The 27208-nt window shown below is 51.3% G+C and overlaps 2 protein-coding genes across 2 annotated transcripts; both read left to right on the forward strand.

The window, feature by feature from the left end:
- Window positions 1–4530: 4530 nt before the first annotated feature.
- Window positions 4531–12636, forward strand: SEPHS2 (selenophosphate synthetase 2). Its single transcript, XM_040973016.1, has 2 exons — window positions 4531–4646; window positions 10049–12636. The coding sequence occupies exon 2, from the start codon at window positions 10472–10474 to the stop codon at window positions 11840–11842; it is 1371 nt and encodes a 456-aa protein (XP_040828950.1). The 5' UTR covers window positions 4531–4646; window positions 10049–10471; the 3' UTR covers window positions 11843–12636.
- Window positions 12637–24473: 11837 nt separating this feature from the next.
- On the forward strand, window positions 24474–26556 carry DCTPP1 (dCTP pyrophosphatase 1). Its single transcript, XM_040973712.1, has 3 exons — window positions 24474–24580; window positions 24962–25072; window positions 26142–26556. The coding sequence occupies exons 1-3, from the start codon at window positions 24474–24476 to the stop codon at window positions 26398–26400; spliced, it is 477 nt and encodes a 158-aa protein (XP_040829646.1). The 3' UTR covers window positions 26401–26556.
- Window positions 26557–27208: the final 652 nt, after the last annotated feature.

Here is a 27208-nt window from a genome sequence, read left to right on the forward strand (position 1 = left end):
AGAATACAGAAGTTTGTTTATTTGAAAGGCAGAGTGAGTCTTTTCAAATATGAAATTGTGTTATTACACATCTAGTTGAGGATTAAATACCATTTATCCCCTCCAAGATTGGCATGTGCCAGCATTGTGGCACAGTAGGATAAGGTGTTGTTTGAGGCACCTGCACTGTGTGTCCCATATTGGAGTGACAGTTCTGGTTCTGACTCTACTTCTGGCCCAATGCCTTACTAACATGCCAGGGGACGTTAGTAACATGATGGTCCAAGTACTCAGGCCCCACCCACATGGGCAACATCTCTCTTCAATCTGGGCCAGCCCTGGCCATTGCAGCCTTTTGGAGGAGTGAACAAGCAGATAGAAAACCTCTCTCTCTCTCTGTTTTTCTGTAACTCTGCCTTTCAAATAAGTCATTTTAAAAAAAATACTATCTCCTTATCCATGTTTTCATTTTCCCTGGTTTCATGGATCTACTGTCAACTACACTCCAAAAAATAATATTAAATGGAAAATTTCAGAAGTCAACAATTTGTAAACTTTAAAATGTACTTACCTATTTTGAAAGACAGAGAGAGAGACATCTTCTACCTTTCCATTTCCAGCCAGGGTGGTCCAAGCCAAAGCCGGGAGCCTGGACCTCCACCCAGGTCTTTCTCATGTGAGTAGCAGGGCTCCAAGCATGTGGTGCATCTGCTGCTGCCTTCCCACACCTGTTAGCAGGGAGCTGGATCAGAAGCAGAGCAGCAGGGACCTGAACCAGCCAGCCTCAGCAGCTACTCCATGCCAACCCCAATTCATAAGTTTTATGTGACAAAATCTCTTATTACGGCGTATTGACATAGTTGTTTGCTTTTATTATTTTAATTATTATTGTCTGTTGCTATGTTTATTTTGTAAATTTTACCATAAAAATGTGTTTATAGAGGAAAGTGTGGTTTACGTAAAGTTGAGTACTGTTAGTGGTTTGTTTAAAAAACATTGATTGATAATCAGGTTTAGCGAGAGAGAGGGTAAGGGAGAGAGAGTTTTCATCCACTGGTTCACTCCATAGATGCCTGCAATGGCCAGTATTAGGCCAGGCTGACACCAGAGCCAGGAGGCCCTTCCAGGTCTCTCACGTGTGTGGCAGGGACCCAAGGGAGCTTCTTAGTCTCTGCAGCTTTCCCAGGCGCATTAGTGGGGAGCTGGATCAGAAGTGGAGCAGCTGGAACTTGAACTGGCACCCATATGGGCTGCTGGCATTGCAGGCAGTGACTCTCCCTGGTTGTACCAAAATCCCAGCCCCTACTAGTGGTTTCAGACATCCAGCAGTAATAAGAAGTTGGTTAAACTGATTAAATATATCCATTTTATAAGGCTACCATTCAACTCTTCACAAACTATATGGGGCTCACACAGGCCAATGTGGAAAGATTACGCTCTGTAAGCGGAAAAAACCACCACATTACACAGTAGTGTCTTACTTCTTATCTGTCTGCTCGGCAGGAAGTCCGCCTTTCGCAGCACCTTTCTCCCACATCCCTACTTCTGACACATTCTTCATCATGAGGTAAAATGAAAGGGCAGATACGTGTATGAACTCAACATAGCCACTACTTCTAGTTTTTAGAGAGGTCAGGACTTATCTGTCGGCTATAAATGATAAGGATTTAGCGAACTCCGACATGTTATTTATATACAAGTGTGTATTTATATTTTCACACATATATGTATCTAACTTTTTAAAGACTGATTTATTTTTCTTGGAAAGTCAGATTTACAGAGAAGGAGAAACAGAGAAAGATCTTCTATCTGCTAGTTCACTCTTCAGGTGGCCTGCAATGGCCAGAGCTAAGCCAATTCAAAGCCAGGAACATCCTCGGGGTCTCCCACATGGATGCAGGGTCCTAAAACCTCAGACCATCCTTGGCTGCTTTCCCAGGCCACAAGCAGGGAGCCAGAAGGGAAGTGGAGCAGCTGGGACATGAACAGGCACCCACATGGGATTGCAGTACATGCAAGGCGAAGACTTTAGTCACTAGACTATTGCGCCAAGCCCTACAACTAAATGTTTAATGAACAACATGTAAAAATTAGAATCAGAAAATAAAAAAGGGGGCCCGGCGGCGTGGCCTAGCGGCTAAAGTCCTCGCCTTCAACGCGCCGGGGTCCCATATGGGCGCCGGTTCTAATCCCAGCAGCTCCACTTCCCATCCAGCTCCCTGGATAACCCAAAGCCTTAGACCCTGCACCCACATGAGAGACCTGGAAGAAGTTCCTGGATCTGGCTTTGGATCGGCATAGCACCAACCATTGCATTCACTTGGGGAGTGAATCATTGGACAAAAGATCTTTTTCTCTCTCTTTCCTCCTCTCTGTATATTTGACTTTCCAATAAAAATAAAATAAATCTTTAAAAAAATAAAATTAAAAAAGGATTTGCAATGCTTTGGGAATCCCCCTGAATAACAGGTGCTGCTCGAGTGACAGAGGGAGAGATATTCCCATCTACTGATTTACTTCCCAAATGGCTGCAACAGCCAGTGCTGCTCTGAGCTGGAGCCGCAAGTCAGGAACGCCATGTGGGTTTCCCATGTAAGTGGAAGAGATCCAAGCACTCTGGACCATCTTCTGCTGCTTTCCTGAGTGCATGAGCAGGGAGTTGGATCAAAAACAGAGCAGCCGGGATTCGAACCAGCACTCTGATATGGGATGCTAGCAGCGGCTTAACCGGATGCACTAAACGCTGTCACTTCTTACAAAGATTTCTTTATGCAAAGAGACAGAGGCAGACAGAGATGTTCTTTTCTCTTAATCATTCTTTCCATTCTTTCAATCAATAGTATCTAAGGTTTTCTTTGCAACAAGCTCCCTGCTGCGCCTCGGGCTCACAGTGCAGAGAAGCACGGACTCAGTTATGAGGGTCCCCCCTCTGGCTGGCAGGGACCCAAGGACTTAAGCCATCACAGCAGCCCCCCAGGGCAGACATTAGCTGGAGCCTGAAATGGAGAACCCACGTACTCCAATACACTGTGCAGGCTTCCAAAATTACATGTCGAGGGCTGGGCCCAACTCCTGCGTCGTGTGAGTTTTTTTTAAACAAAATTCACGGGAACTTCCGTTGGTCTCGAGGCTGACCAGCTATGATTGGCCAATAGCCGTGTCTGTGAGGCAAAACTGCCCATCAGGCCACCGTGTGCGATTCTCTCTTCAGTTGCTGCGTCCACACGGCGTGAGAGAAGGTCAGGCTGTAGGTTGGAGCGGTTCTGGTTCTTGAGCAGCCGTCTGTGGCCTGAGTGTTTCCTCCCTTTCCAGTGGACCGCCTACCGTGGGAGTGTGGCAGGAATGACGCCATTTTGGCTACCGGAAGTCACATACCCGGCTTCCGGCTTTCTGTGACTTCTTTCTCCCCTAGAGATAACAAGCGCCCAGTCCTTCCCAGGACCCACGGGATGTCACAGCAGGTCTATCCATATGCCGGGAACTGAGTACCTGCCCTTCTCTGCCTCCAACCACCCGACCCCACCTACCCAGACAGAGAGAGCCTCCGTCACCCACTCCACCCCACAGCCTTAACTCTCCCACCCCGAAGGGAAGCCAAAGACCTTCCAGTCGTCACCCACAAGGCTGGGAGGGTGCCATATGACCCTTCATGGCATAATGTCCTTTCCTCTTGTTCATCTCTCTCAGCACCAGCCCTACTACTGGGCTTTCAAAACATCAGGTTTGCCCCAGCTCAGGCACGGCCATTTTCTCTCCCACTTGAGCCACGACTGCCACCTTGCTCCCTTCACAGGCGCCCTGGCCTGCTTTCTCTGTGTCCTCCACTCCTCTAGTTCCTCCTCCGCCCTTTCTCTTTGGGTTTTCCTCTTGCTGGGGCAGCAGCAAGCAGCCGCTCCCTAGCGTTGCTTCTCACCTTTGCCCCACGCTGCCACTTTCTGCCGCTTGGGTTGGTGGAGGGTGGAGCGGCTGTCAGCCCTGTGGGCCAGGTGTCATCACTCAAGCTTCCGGCGCCAAGTCTCTGGCCGCAAGTCCCAGAGGGTGTGGGAGTCGGGAACTGAGGCTGGGCTGGTCCCATCAGGGGCTAAGAATGGAATCCCTCCTCACCTGGTGGCTGGACTGGGTACTGCAGATGAACATCTACCATGAAGTCAGAGGATGCTATTCTTCTAAGGGCTTGTGAGGTCCCATGTTACGTGCCACCTTCCTCCCTCCCACACACACATCCGTCTGCTCCCTTGCTACAACTCTTACATTCCCCAGTCAAGACCTCCTGGTCACCTTGGCCTCCTTGTTGCTTCTAGAACATTCAGATACATTCCTGCCTCAGGACCATTGACACTTGCTACTCCTGCTGCCCACAACACACTTCCCCAGCTGACTGTGTTTCCTCATTTCCTTCAGGTCTCCAAGGTCAAGCTCACCAAGGCTTCCTCTAAACACAGTCACGTGCTGCACCCATCCTGCTTCTGTACCTCTCCCTTTGGGCTCTATCCTAGATGCCCTTAGCAGCTATCCCTAACTCATGACCAATCTTATCTATTGCAGTAGTAATGGCGCCTCCACCAGGACAGGATCCTGGCCACCTGGGTTGGCAGCACACCGCCGGGGTCTGGTCCAGTGGCAGTGAATGAATCTCAGGGGAGTGGTGAGCCCCTGGAACGTACCAGGTAAATTCCAGCCATTATGTTATTTCTTACTGCAAGTTCAATATACCTGATGGGAAAACCCAGAATCTGAAATGTTCAAAAGCAAACAAAATCCAAAAACTTTCCAAAAAGTGTTTTTTTGTTTAAAAGGCAAAGAGACAGAAGAACCTTCCATTTGCTGGTTTGCTTCTCAAATACCCACAAGAACCAGGAGCCTGACACTCCATCTGGTCTCCCACATGGGTGCCAGGGCCATCACCTGCTGTCTCCCAAGGTGTGCATTAACAGGAAGCTGGAATATGGGGCCGAGCTGGAATTCCAGCCTGGTCATTCCAAGCAGCATCTTAGTTGCTCCACCAAATGCATGCCGTCAAAATCAGAAATCTAGGGGGCCAGCACTGTGGTATAACAAGTTAAGCTGCCATCTGCAATACCAGCATCCCATATGGGCATCAGTCTGAGTTCACAGCAGCTCCACTTTTGATCCAGCTCTCTGTTTATGAGCCTGGGAAAACAGCAGAAGATGGTCCAAGTGCTTGGGCCCCTGCACCCACATGGGAAACCTGGACACATCTCCTGGCTTCTGGCTTCAGCCTCGCCCATCTTGAGCCTTTCCAGCCATTTGAGGAGTGAACCGGAGAACGGAAGATTTTTATCTCTCCATATTTATATATATATGTATATATTTATATATTTTTTATATATTTATTATATATATATATATATATATCCCTCTCTCTTTCTGTAAAGAGAAAAGTAAATAAGTGCCAATAATCTTTTTTTAAAAAAAAAAGTCAAAGTGTTTTGAATGCTGATATAATATTAGTGGAAAATTCTACTGAATGAAGCACAAAATTTTTAAAAATAAACTATTTTCAAGATATATGTATAAGGTATTATAAAGCACCCAGTCCCCAAGATATATCCTTATTTCTACCAACATATTTTTAAAAATCAAAACACTTCTGATTAAAGGGATACTCAGTCTATAGAAAGAAATGGTGATGTGGCACAGTAGGTTGAGCCAGTGCTTGGGACAGCCACACTCCATGTTGGAGTGCCTGGATTCAGTCCTGCCTACTTGGCTTCCCATCCAGCTCCCTGCTGATGCATCTGGAGGGACAGCAGAACTTGGATCAAGCAGTCCCCACCCACGTGAGTAATCAGGATGAAGTTCCCGGCTCCTGGCTTCCACCTGGCCCAGACCTGGAGAGTAAATCCGTGTGTACATGCCTTTGAAACAGATTATTAGAAGGAAGGAAGGGAGAGAGGGAGGGAGAAAGAGATAAAGAGAGAAAGGAAGAAAGGAGGCAGGGCGCCCCCTGGTGTTTGGTGGGAGCCGGTGGTCCCGTGTACCCATGAGGAAAGATGTCTTGAGACGTTACCCACTAAGGCACGTCACTCAGGGAAGTTCATGAAACTACTTATTACAGGAAGAAACTTTCAACTCTTTTGCAGTATAATAAATTTGCCTTTTAATTCCATTTCCCATGTACTTTTAAGGCATCTTCGTGATTTGTTTTCCTACCATGAAAACGGAATTATTTTAAGTAGAGAAAAATGTAATTAAAGCTATACTAAAGCTGCCTGTATGCTTATCACAGCAAAAAAAAAAAAAATCAAGCATTAAAATAATCTACAGTGTAGTGTTACAACTCTAAGTTATCATCGTAGTGGGGGGGGGGGGGAGGAAATCATAGCTATTCCAAATGCTTTTTACTGTGTGTTCAAAACAGAAAATAGGGGCCAGCATGGCGGCGTAACAGACTGACCTGCGATGCCAGCATCCCATATGAGTGCTGGGGCTTCATATCCTGGCTGCTCCACTCCTGTTCCAGCTGCCTGTTAATGTGCCTGGGAAAGCAGCAGGGGGTAGCCCCAGGCTTTGGGTTGCTGCACCCACGTGGGAAACATGAAAGCAGCAGCTCCTGGCTCCCAGATTCAGACCAACACAGTTCTATCTGCTGCAGCCATTTGAGGAGTGAACCAGGAGACAGAAGATCTCGTTTTCTGTCTCTCCCTCTTCCCGTGAGTCTTTCAAGTCATAAAAAAATAAATAGAATAAAAACAAGATACTCTGGGACTTAGATTTGCTAATTTTTAAAAAATTTATTTGAGATACAAATACAAAGACGAAGACTTTGTATCAGTTGGTTTGCTCCTCAGATACTCATGGTGGCTCCCCAGGGGCCAAAGCCAGAAGCTGGGAACTCAATCCAGGTGTCTCAGGAACCCAACTGCCGGAGCCCTCAGCACTGCCCCTGGAGTGTAGCACTGGTGGGGAGCTGCAGTCAGAAGCCAGAGGCAGCTGTCAAACCTCCGCTGTTTGACTGGGGTGTCTGGACTCTTAGGCCGAACGCCCACTCCACGGCCCCTCATCTTTAAGGACCTTTCCTCTTCCGTCTCACATCCCACGCTCCTGCCTTCACCCGGAAGAAGCTCCTGGCTCCTGGCTTCTCCTCTTGTATTCCCTTCTCCCCCATACATGGGAAGAAGAAAAGCAAAATGTGTAAACAGTGGTCTCACCCACTCTCCTCTGATCCTTGACCCCTCCCACACTGATCAACTATGTAAACATCATGAATAATAATAATAATATCTATTTTATGGGGACCAGCACTGTAGAGTCAGTCATAAGTTTAAGTGCCATCTGCAGTGTGGCATCCCATATGGGCACCGATTCTAGTTTTAGCTGCTCAACCTCTGGCTCAGTTTCCTGCAAATGTGCTGGGGAAAGCAGCAGAGGACGGTCCAGGTCCTCGGTGCCCCTCGCACCCAGGGGAAGACCTAGAGCAAGTTCCTGGTTCATGGCTTCAACCTGGCCTAGTGCCGGCTGTTATGGCCATTGGAGAGTGAACCAGCAGAGGGAGACCTCTCTCTTTGTCTCTCCCTCTCTCTCTGTAACTCTGCCTTCCAAATAAATAAACCTTTCATCCCCCTCCAAAAAAAAAAAAAAAAAAACCTGTCATAAAAGAGTTATTTCATTAGATAGGGCCCAGCTCATGACTAGATCCTGTCCTGGCATGCACGGGAATCCCATGTGGGTGCCCGTTCATGCCCCAGCTGCTCCATCTCCCTTCCAGCTCCCTGCTTGTGGCCTGGGAAAGCAGTCGAGGACGGCCCAAAGCCTTGGGACCCTGCACCCGCGTGCGAGACCCAGAGGAAGCTCCTGGCTTTGAATTGGCTCAGCTGCAGCCATTTTAGGAATGAAGCAGCAGATGGAGAATCTTTGTCTCCCCTTCTCTCTGTAAAATCTACTTTTCCAATAAAATTAAATAAATCATAAAGGAAAAAAAATGGTTACAGACAGATTTTCCATCTGCTGGTTCACTTCACCCCAACAGCCGGGCCAAAACCAGAAGCCTGGGGCTCTTCCTGCATCTCCGTGTGGGTGAATGGAGCCAAAGCACCTGGTTCATCCTCTGCTGCTTTCCCAGGCACATTAACAGGGAGCTGGATCAGAAATGGAGCAGCTGGGACACAAACCAGCATCCATATGGGGTGCTGGCATCACAGGCAATGGCTTAACTGGCTACAACACAATACCAGTCCCTTCCTCTCTTTTGTTTTTGGAGTTCTTCAGGGTGGTTATGCTCATTCCCATAATTCATTTTCACAGGTAAATAGTCTTTCAGGAGTGGGTATGGGTGCAACAGTTAAAATCCCACTTCAGACTCTGGCCTCCCCATACGAATGTTTGGGTTCAAGAACCAGCTGCGCTCTGAATTCCAGCTTTCTGCTAGCCCAGACCCTGGTAGGCAGCAGGTGCTTGCTCAGGGGGTGGATCCCTGCTGCTCAGGTAGGGACCCCAGCTCCCAAGAATTAGGGGAGTGATCCAGCACATGGATGCTCTCTTCTGCTTATCTGTCTCTCAAAGAACATAAGCGAAAAGTTTAAGAGCTGTTCCATTGTGCTATTGCACTACAATTTATGTATGCAGTCTTTTTTTAATGTTTAAATTTTTGTAAATGTTCATTGTTATTTGAAAGGTAAATATGTACAAAGAAAAAGACACACAAAGGGAATTTTTTTATCCTCAGGTTCACTCCTCAAGTGGCCCCAATGGTCAGAACTGAAGCTGGGAGCTTCCTCCCCACCTACCCACCTGTGTGCAGGGGCCCAACTCCTTGGACCATCCTCCACTGCTTTCCCAGGCCATGAACAGGGAACTGGATGGGAAGTGGAGCGGCCAAGACACAAACCGAAACCCACATGGGCTCCCGATGCAGGGGAAGGATTAACCAATTGAGCCACTATGCCAGGCCCAGATTTTTTTTTTAATTATTTATAGATTCAAAGGGTGACATCAGGCTGATATTGTGGCATAGCTAATAAAATTTCTGCCTGCAATGCTGGCATGCCATATAGGTTCAAATCCCAGCTGATCTGCTTCTGTGTCAGCTCCCTGCTAACAATCTGGAAAGGCAGCAAAGGATGGCCCAAGTGCTCGGGCCCCTGCACACACCTGGAAGACCTGAGGAAGCTCCTGGGATGGTCTGACCCAGCCCTGGTCATTGTAGCCATCTGGGAAGTAATCAAGCAGAGGAAAAATGTGTGTGTGTGTGTGTGTGTGTGTGTGTGTGTGTGTGTCTCCATTTCTCTTTGTAACTCATTCAAATAAAAAGAAAAGAGTGACAGAGATAGACAAATGTCCCAGCTGATTCACTGCTGCGTGGCTGTAACAGCCAGGTCTGTGCCATGTTGACCCCAAGATCCTGAAACCCATCCCAAAGGCCCGTGAGGAGGGGGGCAGGGCTTTCCCACGCGTGTTAGCAGGAGCAGGATGCTGGTGTGGCAGGCAGGAGCTTACCATGCTGCTCCACAAAGTTGGCCCCTCTGGAGATTCTGAGGTGTAAAGCATTTAGACTATGCTTGTTAGAATGGTGTGACTACATGAATGCTTTCACATGTTTCACAGTACATGCCATTATGTGAAAATGACATCGTTTATCGTAATCATAGCTGATAAGCAATTAAACAGTTTGCAGAGCGCTGATTTTACAAATGACACAGTAATCAAGTCTCCCTCCCTATAACTATCTGGCACATATGCAGGATAAATCCTAGAACTGGTGTTACTGGGTCAAAGGTGCGGTGTGCGGTCGTTATTTTAACAGGCTCCGGCAAGCTGCCCTGCTGAGCCTATCACAGTTTCTCATATATATTAACTTCGACACAGACATTTTAGAACAGAATAGTCCCAAGGGAGCCACCGGATGATAAATGACTCAGCAGACGCCAGGTGAGGCGAAGCCACTCCCACAGGGGGGCGGGACAGGTGACTGAACTTTGACTCCTAAATCTCTTTAAAATCTGTGTTAACATTTCAGCACGTTGATGCGCCACGTGTGGACTCAGTGGTAGTGATTTAACTTCTATTTGCTCCTTTTCGCTTTTTTTTTTTTTTTCCTTTTGGCCTACAGGATCGCTCGTGTGCGTTGCCAGGTGACCGATCTTGCCGCTGCAACTGAGTGAAGTGACCGCAGGGGATCCTCCGGCCACTCCCGAGCCACCTTTTAAATCAGCAGGGGAAGCGCACGAAAGCACGTGACGTCCACCCATGCGCCAGTGTGTGGTCCGGCCGTAATGTGTCCTTTAGAGTAAAGGAAGCCCGCCTGTCGTGGCAGCGCCGTCATTGGATGCAGCGGCCGTCAATCACCGGGCTTATAAATACGCGAGGCCGGCAGCTCTTGCTTCAGAAAGGTCCGGGAGGCATCGTGAAGCGTGCGTTTTGCAGCGCGAGTCTTGCAGAGGAGAGACTCTTGGGGTAATATCTGACTGTTACTTCATATTAACTTAAACAAGAAAATTTAAAAACCCCTTCCGCCGCCTGCCGAGCCGGTGCCATGGCGGAAGCCGCGGTGACCGGCGCCAGCGGAGAGGCGATGGCGGCGCTGGTGGCAGCGGAGGGCCCCAGGGGCCCGGCGGGCTGGTCCCCGGGCCGGGGCTTCGCGAGCTACCGGCCCTTCGAGCCGCAGACATTGGGCTTCAGCCCGACCTGGCGGCTGACGAGCTTCTCCGGCATGAAGGGCTGAGGCTGCAAGGTCCCGCAGGAGACTCTGCTCAAACTCCTGGCGGGACTGACGCAGCCGCCCGCGACGCCCTCGCTGGGCCCCAGCCCGGTCGGGGGCCAGGAACCGGCGGCCCAGGAAGCCGGCCTGGCGGCCGGGACGGGCCCCAGCCCAGCCTTGCCCATCCTGACCATCGGGCTGGACTCGTGTGTCATCCCGCTGAGGCACGGGAGCCTGTCGCTGGTGCAGACCACGGACTTCTTCTACCCCTTAGTGGACGATCCCTACATGATGGGGCGCATAGCATGTGCCAACGTGCTGAGCGACCTGTACGCCATGGGCGTTACCGAATGTGACAACATGTTGATGCTGCTCAGTGTGAGCCAGAACATGAGCGAGGAGGAGCGAGAGAAGGTGACTCCCCTCATGATCAAGGGCTTTCGAGATGCCGCGGAGGAAGGAGGGACCGCGGTGACGGGTGGACAGACGGTGGTCAACCCCTGGATTATCATCGGCGGCGTGGCCACGGTGGTGTGTCAGCCAAACGAGTTCATAATGCCGGACAGCGCGGTCGTGGGAGATGTGCTTGTGCTAACCAAACCCCTGGGGACCCAGGTGGCTGTTAATGCCCACCTGTGGCTGGATAACCCGGAAAGATGGAACAAGATCAAGATGGTGGTCTCCAGGGAGGAGGTGGAGCTGGCTTATCAAGAAGCGATGTTCAACATGGCTACGCTCAACAGAACTGCTGCCGGCTTAATGCACACCTTTAATGCCCATGCAGCCACAGACATCACGGGCTTCGGCATTCTGGGCCACTCTCAGAACCTGGCGAGACAACAGCGCAATGAGGTGTCCTTCGTCATTCACAATCTGCCCATCATCGCCAAGATGGCCGCCGTCAGCAAGGCCAGCGGGCGCTACGGCCTGCTGCAGGGCACCTCGGCCGAAACCTCCGGAGGTCTGCTGATTTGTCTGCCCAGGGAACAGGCCGCTCGCTTCTGCTCTGAGATCAAATCCTCCAAGTACGGCGAGGGTCACCAAGCTTGGATCGTGGGCATTGTGGAGAAGGGCAACCGGACAGCCCGCATCATTGACAAACCTCGAGTCATTGAGGTCCCACCTCGTGGGGCCGCCGCTGCTGCCCCTGCTGCCCCTGCCTTTGCTCCCGACCCTGCCAACGCCTCCGCGGAGCCCAGCGCGTGAGCTGGGCAACGCGGGATCATTGGGGTCTCGGAGCCTCCGCCCACAGCTGTGGGTGATGGACAAGAGTTGGTTTTGAGACTTTTCCAAAGAAGGCTGCCCTTTGTGGGTGATTCCAGCCCTCCCCTCAACCCCAGAAAAGCTACCTCCCTGTACATTCCAAGGCCGGGAGAAACAGGTTGAGCTGGGGGGTGGGGATGGGGAACAGCTATTTGTTCATCTCCTGGGGAGATGAGGAAAAGAAAAACCTGTTTTTCTCTCCAAAGCAACATAGGGCCTTCCCACTTTGAGGGGTTTTTCTTTGCACTGGATCGATATATTAGTGCACAGGGAGTGAGGTTATCACAGCTACATGCACATAAAAATGAATTGCAAAATGAAAAACAAAAATTTCCATTAAAGTCCAAAGCAAATGAGCTATTGGTCAACCTAAATGCTGTATCCGATTTCTCGGCAGCACTGGCTCTTTCCTGTTCTGGATGAGAATTGAGCAGCTTGTCCAGTGACTGGGAAAGGAAGGCCCCCCCCCCCGCCCCCGTGGCTTGCTCTCTGATAATGACGCCTCTCCCTCTAAACTCCATTACGGACCTGGGGGAGGCAGAGCGAACCCCAGAGCCCAGGCCTCGGCGGTCTTTAAGATGTTCCACCTTGTGCTGCAAATTCCTCGTGATTCAATTTCATGATCTGGCATTTCTAGGTAAATAAAGGGACTTTGTTAACAAATTAGTCTGGCTAATGTTTGAGTCTTTGGGACTAATTCATACTCTCAGAATGAGCTGGTTATTATCACACTTGGAGTCTGGACAGGGAATTTAACACCCAGGTTTAGGTGGACGCTTTGGCCCTTGAGACGGCAGAAAAAGGACTCGGCATGGGCCTCAACTAAGGAGGAGAGAAGGAGCGGAAGATGGGAGCGGGTGCTGTGGTGCCACGGCCTAGGATGTCCGTGGCACCTGGCAAAAGGCTGGTTCCAGCCTCGGCTACTCTGCACTTGTGATCCAGCTTCCACTCAAGAGCCTCGGAGGCAGCGGACGATGGCTTAAGTACCTGGATTCCTGCCACCCAATGGGAGGCTCTTGGTTTGGGCCAAGCCCAGTCCTGGCCGTTGCTGCCATTGGGGGAGTGAACCAGCGGATGGAGCAGTCTCTGTGTTAACTCCACCTTAAAAAAAAAAGAGGGCGGGGGGAATCACAGGTGGTCAGTATTAGGATGCAGTGGGTTAAGCCACTTCCTGCAGTGTTGATATCCCACTCCGCAATGCCTGGTTTGAGTCCTGGCTGCTCTACTTCCAGTCCAGCTCTCTTATTAATTACCTGGGAAAGCAGTGCAAGATGGTACAAGGACTTAGCACCTACTACCCACCCACGTGGGCTACCCAGTTGGAATTCAGGCTCTTGGTTCTTTACCTGGCCTGGTTCCAGGCATTGCAGCCTTTTTAGGGGAGTGAACCAGTGGATGAAGGATCTCTCTCCCTGCTTTTTAAATAAATCTTTAACAAAAAAAAAGACACATCTAAAGACAGATGTCAGTAATTCTTGGAAGATGGAAGAAGTGGGAAGCATAGTAATAACCTTAGTGGAACAGAGGAGGGGTCCCCAGGAGAAGCAAGGAGCTAGCTGCCGGTACTGAGGAGGTCAGGATGATCAGAAGGATGCCGTCCGGGTAATTAGACCTCTGTCACTCTCAACCCTTCCCCTCGACCCTGCCTCTCACCTCTGCAGGTAAAAGGAACATAGCAGAGAGAAGGCAGAGAACTTGACTGAAAGGGAAAGGAAAAAAACCTGAACCATCAGACTGTTGCAGCCCCTTCCTCCGCTTGGCTCTTAGAAGCACTGGTCACAGAGTTTCTCCCGGCCTCTCCCTGGCACAGGTGAAACAGGAGTAGCCAGAGAAGGTGACCCTGGCCACCAACAGGATGCATAAACATGAGCCAGTGAAAGCGACACTGCCCCAGGATGCCTCCTACTCACTGCCACCCTCCTAAAGGCTGCCTCCTGTAACACGAGCAAGTCAGAACTGCTGGGCATCTGGGGCTGGAGCAGCGGGGTAAGCTGCCCGTTGCAAGGCCCCTATCCATGCACCCATTCAGTTTCAGCTGCTCTGCTTCTGAACCGGCTCCCTGCTGGTGCTCCTGGCAAAGCAGCACCAGAATCCCCAAAGTACCTGGGACCCTGAAACCTACCTGGGAGACCTGAGTGGTCTCCTGACTTAAACTGTTGAGTGAATGACAGGAGGGAAATTTCTCGTTCTGTCATTCTGCACTTGCAAATAAGATTTTTTAAAAATGGGGCTAATACTGTGGCAGAGTGGATGTCAGTGCATGTCTGAGCTGCTCCACTACCGATCCAACTCCCTGCTCGTGGACCTGGAAAGGCAGCAGCGGATGACCAAGTGCTTGGACTCCGTGACCCACCTAAGAGGCCTGAGTGAAGCCCCTGGTTGGGCCTGGTGAGTGCTGGCCATCGCAGCCATCTGGGGAATAAAATGGTGGATTTTTTCTTCTTCCTAACTCTTTTTTTTCTCTCTGTAACTATAACTTTAAAAACCTGTTTTAAAAAAGAATATCCACAAATTTTTAAAAAGATTTTTATTGGAACATCATATACACAGAGAAGAGGAGAGACAGAGAGGAAGATATTCCATTTGCTGATTCACTCCCCAAGTGGCCTCAATGGCCGATGCTGCACCGATCTGAAGCCAGGAGCCAGGAGCTTTTTCTTGGTCTCCCACATGGGTGTAGGGTCTCAAGGCTTTGGGCCATCCTGGACTGCTTTCCTAGGCCACAGTAGGGAGCTGGATGGGAAGCAGGACCACCGGGACATGAACTGGCACCCATATGGGATGCCAGCGCATGTAAGGCGAGGATTTTGGCCACTAGGCTACTGTGCTGGGCCCAAAATGGTTTTTTTTTTTTAATGCACAATAGGATATCAAAATAAAACTGAAAATTTTAACTCAGGAGACAAGATGAAGTTGATGTAATTTATCAGAAATAGTAAAAAGACAAAAAGATATATAATTGAATCATATATAATATTCAGAGTCAAGAAGGTTAATATCTTTCAAAGGCAGGCATTGTGACATGGCAAGTAAAACCACCACCGGACGCTGGCGTCCCATATGGGCATGACTTTAAGTCTCAGCAGCTCCCCTTCAACCAGCCCCCTGATAAGGTGCCTAGGGAAGCAGCACGTGACCAAAGTGCTTGAGCCCCTGCACCCATGTGGGAGACCCAGAAGAAGCTTCTGGCGCCCGATTTCAGCCTGGCCCAGCTCATTTTGGGAATAAACCGTCAAATGGAACAGCTCTCTCTCTCTCCCTCCTTCTCTGTGTGTGTGTGTGCCTTTGTATATCTCTAATTTGCCTTTAGAGATCCAGAAAGAACAAGTAAAAAAAAATCATCAAAGAATAACACACATTCTGCACTTTAAAAGCTGTAAATCACTTGCCCCTTACTTTGCCAGGATAGTGAGTTTTTTCTTTTTTCTTTTTGTAAGAGTATTTTATTGGAAAGGCAGATATACAGAAAGGAGGAGAGACAGAGAGAAAGATCTTCTGTCTGATGGTTTACTCTCCAAGCGGCTGCAACGGCTGGAACTGAACCAATTCGAAGCCAGGATCCCAGAGCCTCTTCTGGGTCCCGCATGTGGGTACAGGGTCCCAAGGCTTTGGACCACCATCCACTGCTTTCCCAGGCCACAAGCAGGGAGCTGATGGGAAGTGGGGCTGCCGGGATTAGAACCAGCATCCATATGGGATCCTGGTGCATGCAAGACAAGGACTTTGGCAGCTAGGCTACTATGCCAGCCCCCTACTCAAGTTTTATTACATTTCAAATTTCCTGGGGTGAAGAGTCTCTGATAGTCATAGTAGCAAATATATGCACCGTGTGTGTGCAGCAGTGCTATATACATGGTGAAGTGCTATATACATGGTGAAGTGCTATATACATGGTGCCTCGGCCTCCCAACACCTTCTAATTTAGCAACAGAACCCAAGTTGCAGGAAGATTCAGAAATTTTTCAAGGATTGGTGTCTGGCCCAGGACCTGAGACGGCTGCCTGCCATGTTAGAGTGCCTGGGTTCAAACCTTGGCTCTGTTTCCAATTCCAGCTTCCTACTGCTGTGGACCCTGGAAGACAGCAGGTTCCCATGGAAAACCTGGATTGGGTTCCTGGCACCGGCCTTGCCCAGCCCCACCTGTAGCAGTCATCTGGGGAATGACTGGTAAGTTCAGGAAAACGTCTTTATCTAAAACTCCAAAAGTTGTCCAAGGCTACACAGGCAGACTTGGGTTGCAACTTTGGTTGCTTGGGCCTGCAGCACTGACACCCTGCATGAGTACCAGTTCGAATCTCGGCTGCTGCACTTTTGATCCAGCTCCCTGCTTATGCCCTGGGGAAGCAGTAGAGGATGGCCTAAGTCCTTAGGCCCCTGTACCCATTCGGGAGACCTGGAGGAAGCCACCTGGCTCCTGGCTTCAGCTTGGCCAAGCCCCAGCCAGTGGGGCCATTTGGGGAATGAACCAGCAGCTGGAAAACTTATCTAACTCTGCTTTGAAATTTTTTTTTAAAATAAGTTAAATTTGAGCTTGGTGTGATAGCCTGGTGGCTAAAGTTCTGACCTTACATGCATTGGGATCCTATATGGTTACCACTTTGTATCCCAGCTGTGCCACCTCCCAAAGCCTTGGGACTCTGCACCCACGTGGGAGACCTGGAAGAAGCACCTGGCTCCTGGCTTCAGATCAGCTCAGCACCGGCCATTGTGGCCACCTGGGGACTGAATTATCAGATGGAGGATCTTTCTGTCTCTCCTCTCTGTATATCTGCCTTTCCAATAAAAATAAATAAATCTTTAAAAAAAAAATGACTTGTCTTCTGCTAGGTCAATTTCACCTCAATCAACTATTTAAAAAAATATAAAGAAATAATGTAAATTTATTTAACCTCAACAGCCAAAAAGAAAAATAAATTCAGTCTCTCCTAAATCCCCACGTGCCCCTCCCCTCCATAGCCCTCTGACTCCTGCATGTTCTGTCTGCCACGCGTGCTAGGTGGGAGCGCACTGGTCACTCTGTCTGCACCGGCGCTAGGCAGGAGTCCAGTTTGAGGATAACAGAAGGGCTTCAGATGGAAAGCAGGACAGAACTGAAGGTGGGCGCAAAGCTAAGGCAGCAACGGGAGGAAGTAAAGAAAAAGGAGAGGGCTCTGGAGCTTATGGGGAAAGGAAGGGAGATAGAGTGAAAGCCAAGGCGTGACCAGGTGAGATCAGCCCATGAGCTGCACCAGGCCCTAAAAACGCTCTGTTCTCATCTGTTCTCAGAGCGTGTCTAGGCGAGAGCCAGGACAGGGCACTCCCCGATTGGCTCACTTTCTAGCGGAGGGGTGGGCCGTAGGCAAGCGCAGGAAAATGATTGGATGCTTCTCCGACCTGGCGCCTCCATGCTCCCCACATGAAGAGGAAAGAGTGGTAAGAGCTGTGAGAGCCAGAACAGATAAAGAGAACAAAGGGCAAATGAGGTCCTCTTCGGAACAAGTTTGGGAGAGCGCTTTGAAGTGCAGTTCTGCAGCCAGTGGGGCTAGGATTACGAGGTGGAACCCACAGAGCAGGGCGTGGGCATTACCACCCAAAGACAGAGCAGGCTGTATGGGCAGGGCAGAGAAGACACAAGTGGGCAGCTGACGGGATCCCAGCCTGGGTGTGGGAGAGGACTGGGGAATTGAGGAAGCACTTCTGAGAAGTGACACAGACTCCTGTGAGCCTGGCTGGGCTAAGCTAAAGCTTTCAGCTGAGGCGTCCTGCAAAAGTTAATAAATATAGACATTCCATATTATAGCAGCAACCTTCTCTCCTCCCCCAACTCCAACCGGGGAAAGGCCAGTGAATCCCTCCAGACACACTATGGTGGCAGGTGCTCAGGATAGGGCCCTTTGAGCTTGTGCTTGAGACCCTGTGTCTCCTGATCAGAGGTCCTGAGTTCGAGTCCTGGCTGTGTTCTCAGGCCTGCCATCGTGACTCCTGGGAGGCTCAGGTCCTTGCTTTCCTGCCACACGGAGGAGACCTGGTGCAGGCTTTCAGCCTCCAGCTCCAGCCTGGCCAGTATCAGCCGATGTTTCTCCCTCCACTCCAAGGTTTCCCAAAGAGCCGAGTTGGGCCCTGGCAGGAAAGGTGACCACACTTCCGAGCAGTGCAAGGGTGTGTGGCTGCACGCAGGTGTTTGTCTAACGCCACCCATCCGGCCCATCACAAAACCTTCATTTGTTTGAAGACACTAGGACAGCTCATCTGTTAGAAGAATATTTTTCTAAAGGACACATCATGGATGTGGACCAAACTAGACCACACGCACACACTGAGGCCCTGGCTGGAGTGTGGAGGCTGAGCTGCCCAGACGTGTCTGAGGATAGTGGAGAAACTTGACTGCGGGGTTGGGGTGGAGGTGAGAGGACAAGCTGGAGGGGTCCAGAGGATGTGGCCGGTCATCCGGACATGAATCTGTTCCCTCTACTCTGGGTTTGTTTGGTTGGTCAACAGAGGGTGACACAATAGGACAAAGAACCTGGGTGTTCCCACATGATTTTTTTTCCCCATCTGATGTTTGATGTCTACTTTTATATTTCCTCCAGGATGGGTGTGGGCCGCTTGGGCAAGGCCGCTGTTCCTGCTAGGACAGGAAGTGGGCCAAGGACCCACTGTTGTGTGTGAGATCTGCCACTGGGAAGTGACCTCTGACAGAATGCAGTCCCTGCAGGTGAGAGCAGGAACCAAGGCTGGGAGCAGTTGCTGAGGCCTGTGCGGTGGACGGCAGGCCGAGATGCTGATGGAGGACATGACAACCAGTTCATTGAAGCCTGCAGAACACATCTGGTACCATGGAGGGCAGAACAAATTGGACAGCTCTCCCAGAGAAGTACCTGGGCAAATTGAGACTCTGAGGTGGACTATGTCAGCCAGTGGACCTTGGAAGGATTTCCTCAACCTTGGAGCAATGAAATCAACAGCATCTCAGAACTATCAAAACCACTTACGCAATATCCTCGGGACCCCGGGATGACATCAGGTGCCCTTCCCCATTCCTGGACACTGATTTGGTTGGGCTGCTGGGAATGGTCCTCACCCTTCTCTCTCCACTTTCCCCAGATACCGGAAGGAAAAAGGAGATTGGAGGCAGTTGCTTTATTCATTTGCCCCCATTCCTCAACGCTCCCCACTTTAATTGGTAGTCCACGTGAACATGCATCTTCTTAACTGTGTAAACATCATCAAAAATAAAATGAATTTATTATTAAAAATACAAAAAATTAAAGAAAAATTTCCTTCCATAGCTCTTATTTTTAAAAGATGTATTTATTTTTATTGGAAAGTCAGATTTACAAAGACGAGGAGAGACAGATAGAAAGATCTTCCATCTCTGGTTCATCCCCCCTCAAATGGCCACAGTAGCAAGTTAAGCTGAGCTGATCCGAAGCCAGGAGCCAGGAGCTTCTTCTGGTCTCCCATGCAAGGTCCCAAGGCTTTGGGCTGTCCTCGACTGCTTTCCCAGGCCATAAACAGGAAGCTGGAGGGGAAGTGAGACAGCTGGGATGTGAACCAGCACCCGTACAGGATCACGCACTTGCAGGGGGAGTATTTAAGCCATCGAGCTATTGCACCAGGCCTGTCCCGTTGTTCACGTTCTTTCCTAAGTTACTAGAACGATGTTGAGACACCTCAGACCTCAGAAAGTCACTGTCTGCTTTCAGTCTGATTTGTCACTGGTCGGTCCCAAGTTGCAGAAGCCAGATCTGATGCTCTCTGCGTTGGAGGTGTCAGAACTGAGTGAGAGGACGCCCCGCCAGCTCAGGGCCGCTCGCTTGCTTATTGGTGCGGAGAAAGCCCTCCCGCCACACACACACCTTTTGGGTCACGAAGCAATCAGTGTTGGGAGTGGCAAGCAAGAGAAGCTGAGTGTGAGCTGGCTTTCCCTCCCTGTTGTACAAGATGCCTAATGAGAGCTGTGGGGGTCCCTTGCTGCGGGAGGCCAGAGAGAGTGTCTGCTTCTTCCAGTCATGGCCAGGACATCCTGCTCTGTGACTGCACAGCCCCGGCCCGGCTCCTGCACGCGGAGCACTCCTGAGAAGGCTGCTCCCTGCCACGTGACTGACTGGGTCTAGAACCGGCGTTCTTGTCAGGACAGGAATAGCAAATACCGAGGAAGGAGCTGGAGCCCCAAACTTGCAGTTCACAGACCTATAAGGTAGCCCAGAGTGCTTGAATTCTAGGTCTGTATGCACCTCCCACCCCGCCCCGATTGGCAGCCAGTTGGAACTCAACCATCTTGAACTCAAATCATCCCAGAGTGAATTCATCCTTATCTTCCCTCCCACGCCAACTCCTGGGTCTACTATGTCTTCACTCACTGGATGGCATAACTCTATCTAATATCTCAACCCAAACCCACCACTCTCTCTTTTGTTGCCAACCCCCCTAGCCTGCCTTCATGCTGCCTCAGCCAGGGGCTGCTTCTTATTCTACCTTACCATGCAGCACCCAAGGGAGACTCATTTGGAAATGAGCCCCATGTTCTGAACCCGTCCCTCTCTAACCTCCTTAACACCACACGCTGCCAAATTCCTTCCTGTTGCCCGAGCTTCTCCTCTGCTCAGCTGACCAACGTGGGAGTTCTCAAATCTTGTGCTTGCCTACATTCATTCTCATTTCTAATTATTTCCTTCTATGACTAAAAACTCAGGGCTGGGCCCAGCACAGTAGCCTAGCTGCTAAAGACCTTTCCTTGCAAGTGCTGGGATCCCATATAGGCACCAGTTCTAATCCTGGCAGCCCTGTTTCCCATCCAGCTCTCTGCTTGTGGCCTGGAAAAGTTGTCGAGGACAGCCTAAAGCCTTGGAACCCTGCACCCCTGTGGAAGACCTGGAAGAATATCTGGGCCCCTAGTTTCAGATTGACACAGCCATTACTGGCCATTGCAGTCACTTGGGGAGTGAATCATTCGACAGAAGATATTTCTCTGTCTCTGCTCCGGCCAGCAGAGCCAGTAATATGGACAGGGAGAGGGTCTGGGGATGAAACACCAACAGGAAACCAGTGATGGTAGAAGTCTCTACAAAGTCTTGCTTTATTGCTCCTTCACCTCTCCTTATCTACTCCCCCTCCCAAGTCCTAATTTAGACAGGAAATTAGATAGAGATGAGTCCAATGAGTCTAGGTGTTTTTAGCCATAAGCCCAGTTCCTGTTTCTGCCCACAATATCTCTCCTCCTCACACTATATATCTGCCTTTCCAATAAAAATAAATGAATCCAGGGCCTGGCGCGGTGGCACAGTGGTTAAGGTCCTCACCTTGCATGCCCGGAATCCCATATGGGCGCCGGTTCTAATCCCGGCGGCCCCTCTTCCCATCCAGCTCCCCGCTTGTGGCCTGGGAAAGCAGTTGAGGACGGCCCAAAGCTTTGGGACCCTGCACCCGCACGGGAGACCCTGAAGAGGCTTCTGGCTTCAGATCGGGCGGCATAGCATCGGCCATTGCACTCACTTGGGGAGTGAATCATCGGACGGAAGATCTTCCTCTCTGTCTCTCCTCTCTGTATATCCGCCTTTCCAATAAAAATAAAATAAATCTTAAAGAAAAAATGAATCTTTAAAATTAAAAAAAAAATGAACCCCAATGCAAGCTTTTAAAAAAAGTCACGGTTTAGCCAGTGAGCCATGTTCAAGTCCACCTTTTCTCACAACCCCAAATCAAACCAAGAACCCACAGACCCAGCCCTGAAATCTGTGCCCCATGGATGCTCTTCTCTCTGTCTTTACCACCATCAGCATGGTCCAGGCCACCAGCACCTCCTGCCCAGAAGGCTGCAGTAACTCATTCCTGCATCCCCACTCGCCCATCCGCAGAGGCCCAAGTACCTGCAGCATCCTTGACTATGTTCCCAGGCGCATTGCCAAGGAGCTGAATGGGAAGTAGAGCAGCCAGGACACTCCAACCAGCACTCCAGCTTTGGATATCAACTTTGCAGGCAAGGGTGTATCGCACTATGCCACAATATCGAGCACTAAAACGTATTTGCTTGTGAGGCCAAAAGAAGAGCTGTGAACTAGAGAACTAGTGACAGAGCTGTCCACTAGTCAGTCCCCTGGTGCCCGGAATGGCTAGAACTGAGTCAAGGTTGAAGCTGGGTACTGCAGCCCTCACCTGCTGCCTCCGTGTGTGTGCATTCACAGGAAGCTGGGATGGGGACAGGCACTCTGGTCCCTAATAGGAGCATCTCAATCCAGCAGCTTACTTGTTAAGCCGCACACCTGCCCCTATGTGACTCTTTCTGATCCTGGACACTTTCCCAGAAGCCTCCAACAGGCTTCCTCTATCTTCTCATGGCCAACGATCAGGTCATGCACTCACTCACAAATCAATCAATGGTGAGGGCGGTGGGATCACATGACTGATCACCAGCTCGAGCAAACGGAGCCTCAATCACCCCACAATGCCTCTAGTCATCTCCTCAGTAGGCAAAATATGGTAGCATTTGGGGCAGGAGTGTGGCACATCAGATAAGAGGTCCCTTGGGACACCTGCAACCCATATCAGGTTCAAGCCCCAGCTCTGAATCTGACTCTGGCTCCCTGTTCATGTGCACCTGGGAGGCAGCAGGTGCCAGTTCAAGTGCTTGGGTCCCTGCCGCCCACCTGGGAGACCTGGGTGGAGTTCTGGACTTTGGCCTAACCTCAACTGTTGAAGTACTTTTTCTGTCTCTCTACCTTGCAAATAAACACAAAACTGAGATTAAAAATGGATAAAACTGCATTAGCAGCCCCCTGTTGCCTACTGACCTGAATTAGAACCTGTTTGTTTTGTTTGGAAAGGCAGATATACAGAGAGGAAAGATCTTCCCTCCAATGATCAACTCCCCAAGCAACCACAAAGGCCAGAACTGAGCCAAGCCAAAGCCAGGAGCCTCTTCTGGGTCTCCCATGCAGGTGCAGGGTCCCAAGGCTTTGGGCCATCCTCCACTACTTTCTCAGGCCACAAGCAGGGAGTTGAATGGGAAGCAGGGCCACGGGGATTAGAACCGGCGCCCATATGGGATCCTGGCGCATGCAAGGCAAGGACTTTAGCCATTAGGCTACCACACCGGACCCTGGAACCTGGTTTGAGCATGCTGTTATCAAGTTACTTTCTTTTCAGTTTCTTTTTTTTTTTTAAGATTTGTTTATTTTTATTTGAAAGGTGGATATACAGAGATGAGGAGAGACAGAGAGGAAGATCTTCTGTCCGATGATTCACTCCCCAAGGAGCCGCAACAACTGGAGCTGAGCCAATCCAAAACCAGGAGCCAGGAGCCTCTTCTGGGTCTCCCACGTGGATGCAGGGTCCCAAAGCATTGGGCCATCTTCAACTACTTTCCCTGGTCACAAGCAGGAAGCTGGATGGGAAATGGAGCTGCCAGGATTAGAACCGGTGCCCATAAGGGATCCCGGCACATGCAAGGTGAGGACTCTAACCACTACGCTATTGTGCCGGGCCCTCTTCTCAGTTGCTTTTTATTTATGGCTTTTTTTTTTAAAAAAAAGAGATTTACTTATTTTTATTGGAAAGGCATATATACAGAGGAAGAGAGAGAGGAAGATCTTCCATCCCATGATTCACTCCCCAAGGAGCCGCAACAACTGGAGCTGAGCCAATCCAAAGCCAGGAGCCAGGAGCTCTTGCGGGTCTTCCAGGCAGGTGCAGGATCCCAAGAACTTGAGCCATCTGCCACTGCTTTCCTAGCCCACAGACAGGAAGCTAGATGGGAAATGGAGCAGCCAACTGAGCCATCTTACTGACCCCTACTTCTCAGTTTCTTTAACTGCAAAATGAGAATAACAATAATAATAGACACAGGAAAGATGAAATATATACAATGTTTAAAACAGTTACCCTGGGCCCAGCACAGTGGCCTAGCGGCTAAAGTCTTTGCCTTGAAAGCGCCCCGGGATCCTATATGGTCACCAGCTCTAATCCCAGCAGCTCCACTTCCCATCCAGCTCCCTGCTTGTGGCCTGGGAAAGCAGTGGATGGTGGCCCAAAGCCTTGGGACCCTGCACCTGCATGGGAGACCTGGAAGAAGCTCCTGGCTCCTGGCTCCTGGATTCAGATCAGTGCAGCACCGGCCATTGAGGTCACTTGGGGAGTGAATCACCAGACAGAAGATTTTCCTCTCTGTCTCTCCTCCTCTCTGCATATCTGACTTTGCAATAAAAAAAATAAATCTTTACATTTTTTTAAATCAATAAAACAACTATCCTGGGCCCAGCACAGAAATAATCCACACTGCCTGATCACGTTCATTATCATTTTGCTGCCTTCTGCACTATTACAAGCCAAGCTGTAACGAGTGCCTCTGGCTCCTCCTAGTGACTCAGACGGGAAGTGATGCGCCTGCGCTTTCCATCGGTATCTACACCTTCAGAAGCAACCCCCCCCAGACTTCCTCGGATTGGTCTGGTCCAGGCGGGGGGCGGGCCTTTCTTCCGGCTCCGCCCCGGAAAGCATCCGCGAGCTCCTGTGATTGGTGCGGGCCTCCGGAGGCGGGCTCCGAGCGGGGCGCGGGGTCCTTCGATCCGGTCCCGGCGATCGCGGGGTGGTGGGCGGCATGGCCGCTGCCAGCGGGGACCCGGGTCCGGAGGGCGCTGCTGCCGCCCCTACCGCCGCCGCTGCCGACACGTTCCGCTTCAGCTCGGAGCCCACGCTCGAGGACGTGTAAGCAGCCCGGGCCGGGGTGTGGGGTCGGCGCGCTCTCCCCCTGCACGTGGCTGCGGAGCGCGACTCCAGCAGCCCACCCGTGCACGCCTGAGGCGGGAACAAGTGGGTCTTTCGTGCTGAATATTAGGGACTCCCTCTTCCGTCCCAACCTTGGCGAGGTTTCGAACTGCACCCTTAGCGGCACGAGATAGTGACGAAAAGGCTGCAAGTAGGAGTCGGGCTGAAGTCCCTGCACGGCGGGGGTGTGGAGTGGGGTTGCCCAGCAGAGTCCAGGAGTGAGGGGATTAACTGCTCCAAGCCGTGGATCCCGTTCCCCTGGGGTGGGCGGACCCCCCCCCCCCCAGTCACCCCGACCCTCATTCGGTGTCCCCGTTGCAGCCGGCGCCTGCATGCTGCCTTCGCCGCTGAACGAGACTGGGAGCAGTTCCACCAGCCTCGGAACCTCCTCCTGGCCCTGGTCGGAGAAGTCGGGGAGCTGGCAGAGCTCTTGTGAGTACGCGGGTGTTGGGGGCCAGCAGTGATAGGGGCAGCCGACGTTGGTGGATGTCGTTCCCTCCTCAAGGGCCTGGGCCCGGGCGGGTGTCGGGTATAAAAACGGGAGAGAGAGAGGTGTCCATGGCTGTGACCCCTGCTTCCCGGGCTGGGGGACTGGGGTGTTCTGTGGGGAACCTATTGGGGTGTTGTTGGGGTGGGGGCACACGCAGGAAAAGGGTCACTTGGGGAAGCACCTGATACTCGCTCAGTGTAAGGAGGTCAGGGAATCATTGTGCCCTAAGTGAGCACTTAATGTACCCCTGCGTGAGTGATGGGCTGAGCCAGGGAGTGATGGGGTGGAGCAGGCTCCTGGGAACACACCGCAGAGCTGATGGATGAGAACAGAGAGTGCGAGAGTAGCCGCTGCCCCACTCCCCAAATGGCTGCAGTAGGCAGAGCCAGGAGCCTGGAGCCTCCTCCGGGTCTGCCACAGGAGTACAGGGGGCCCAAGTCCTCTGCTGCTTTCTGTGGTCCATCAGCAGGGAGGTGGAACCAGTGCCCGTATGGAAATGCAGATTTTCCTGCCATGAGACAATGCCCGCCCCTAAGTAAACCAGTTTGAAAAGATCCGGAATTGCCATAGATAGGTTCTGTGAGGAGAGGAACACATGACGATGATGACCGAAGGCTTCTCTAAGGGGACACCTGAGGCCCAGAACACCACAGCGATCCTGTGATGGGCAGATCTGTGGTGGGAGAAGCAAGGGGGCAGGCCTCCAAGGGACAGAAGGACAGTGGCAAACCATGATGGGGTGGGGAGGACGGGGCAGGGTCATCCCCGGTGGGTTCTGGGAAGTTCCAGATGTGACCCAGAGGCCATGGCAGGCAGTTGAGGGGTAGAACTATGCCTCCTCAGCTAGTATTTCCTGGGACCCCGGTGGGTAGGGTTGTCCTTGAGGAACTGCTGGAAGTGTGAGTTCAGGACTGTGAGTTCCAGGGTGCTCCTGGGGGAGGCGGAATCCTTGTGCCAGCTGGCTTCCATGTGTGTCTCTACATGTTGTGTGTGTCCTGTCCGCCTTCCCAGTCAGTGGAAGCCCGATGAGGAACCTGGACCCCAAGCCTGGCCCGCCCGTGACCGGGCAGCCCTGGAAGAGGAACTCAGTGACGTCCTCATCTACCTGGTGGCCCTGGCAGCCCGTTGTCGCGTGGATCTGCCCCGCGCAGTGCTCTCCAAAATGGACACCAACCGGCGACGCTATCCAGTCCACCTGTCCCGCGGCTCTGCCCGGAAGTATACAGACTTGGGCCAAGAGGCCGCCTCGGAAGACCAGGCCCCGGCCTAACCACGGGCCGGGGTCCATCCACATTCGGCCTGGCCGTGGAGCTCGAGCGTCTAGATCTTTCCTCACAGAGCCTTGCTCTGAGATCTGCTGTCCGCAAGCTTTCCGGCAGGTGGCTTCTTGGTGTTCTCTCTCCCAATAAAAGTTCTGGGTAACAGCTTCTAGATTGTTCCCTACTGGCCAGGGGGTATCTGAGCAGGTGCTGCAGAGACAGACGCTAGGGGTGACCGTGAGTGAGTCCAATTCCCTGTCTCTCTGGCTGCCTGCTAGACAAAGGCAGGTCAGGCCTGAAGAGGAGGGGAGATGTAGTGGGCTAAGATCCAGGTTATTGGCCAGGCTACCTGGATTCAGGTGTTGCCTTGGAAGCCTTCCCAGGCAGGTGACAGTCATGAGCTGGGAAACCCCAGCGCCAGCTTGATGGGGTGTTGAGGGGGTGAGTTAGCGGAGTGGTGTAGATGGGGCCTGCCGGGGTTTGGTGGGAGAAGGCTTAGAGCACATGCTGTCGTTTGTGGCACCTGCCTTTTCAACTCGGAACTTTTGCAGGGGCCTCAAGTCAGGGACAGGTGTCACGTGTGCAGACCAGGCTGCCCCTGCCTCCTCAGAGATGGCCCGTGTCTGACGCATTGCCACCCTGTGTGGGGGTGTGACCTTGGGCACTGGATGCCTCTCTGAGATACAAGTGGTTGCCTTCCCCACACATGGGGTGAGGCAGCACTGGGTCTCCCTCCAGACAAAAGCAGCGAGCCTCCAGCCTCGGGGATCCTCTGGGATCCTCTGGGAGTGCTGTCCGCCTCGCCCACTTACTCCACCT

The sequence above is a fragment of the Ochotona curzoniae genome, unplaced genomic scaffold, assembly GCF_017591425.1.
Source record: "Ochotona curzoniae isolate NIBS_2020 unplaced genomic scaffold, NIBS_Ocur_1.0 contig_2321, whole genome shotgun sequence".
Taxonomy (NCBI): domain Eukaryota; kingdom Metazoa; phylum Chordata; class Mammalia; order Lagomorpha; family Ochotonidae; genus Ochotona; species Ochotona curzoniae.

Excerpts from the sequence above, each read along its gene's own strand:
- DCTPP1 (XM_040973712.1), top strand. The coding sequence starts at position 24,474 with ATGGCCGCTGCCAGCGGGGACCCGGGTCCGGAGGGCGCTGCTGCCGCC. Across the intron at positions 24,581-24,961 it reads GAGCCCACGCTCGAGGACGT|CCGGCGCCTGCATGCTGCCT; the intron begins GTAAGCAGCCCG and ends TCCCCGTTGCAG. Across the intron at positions 25,073-26,141 it reads GGGGAGCTGGCAGAGCTCTT|TCAGTGGAAGCCCGATGAGG; the intron begins GTGAGTACGCGG and ends CCGCCTTCCCAG.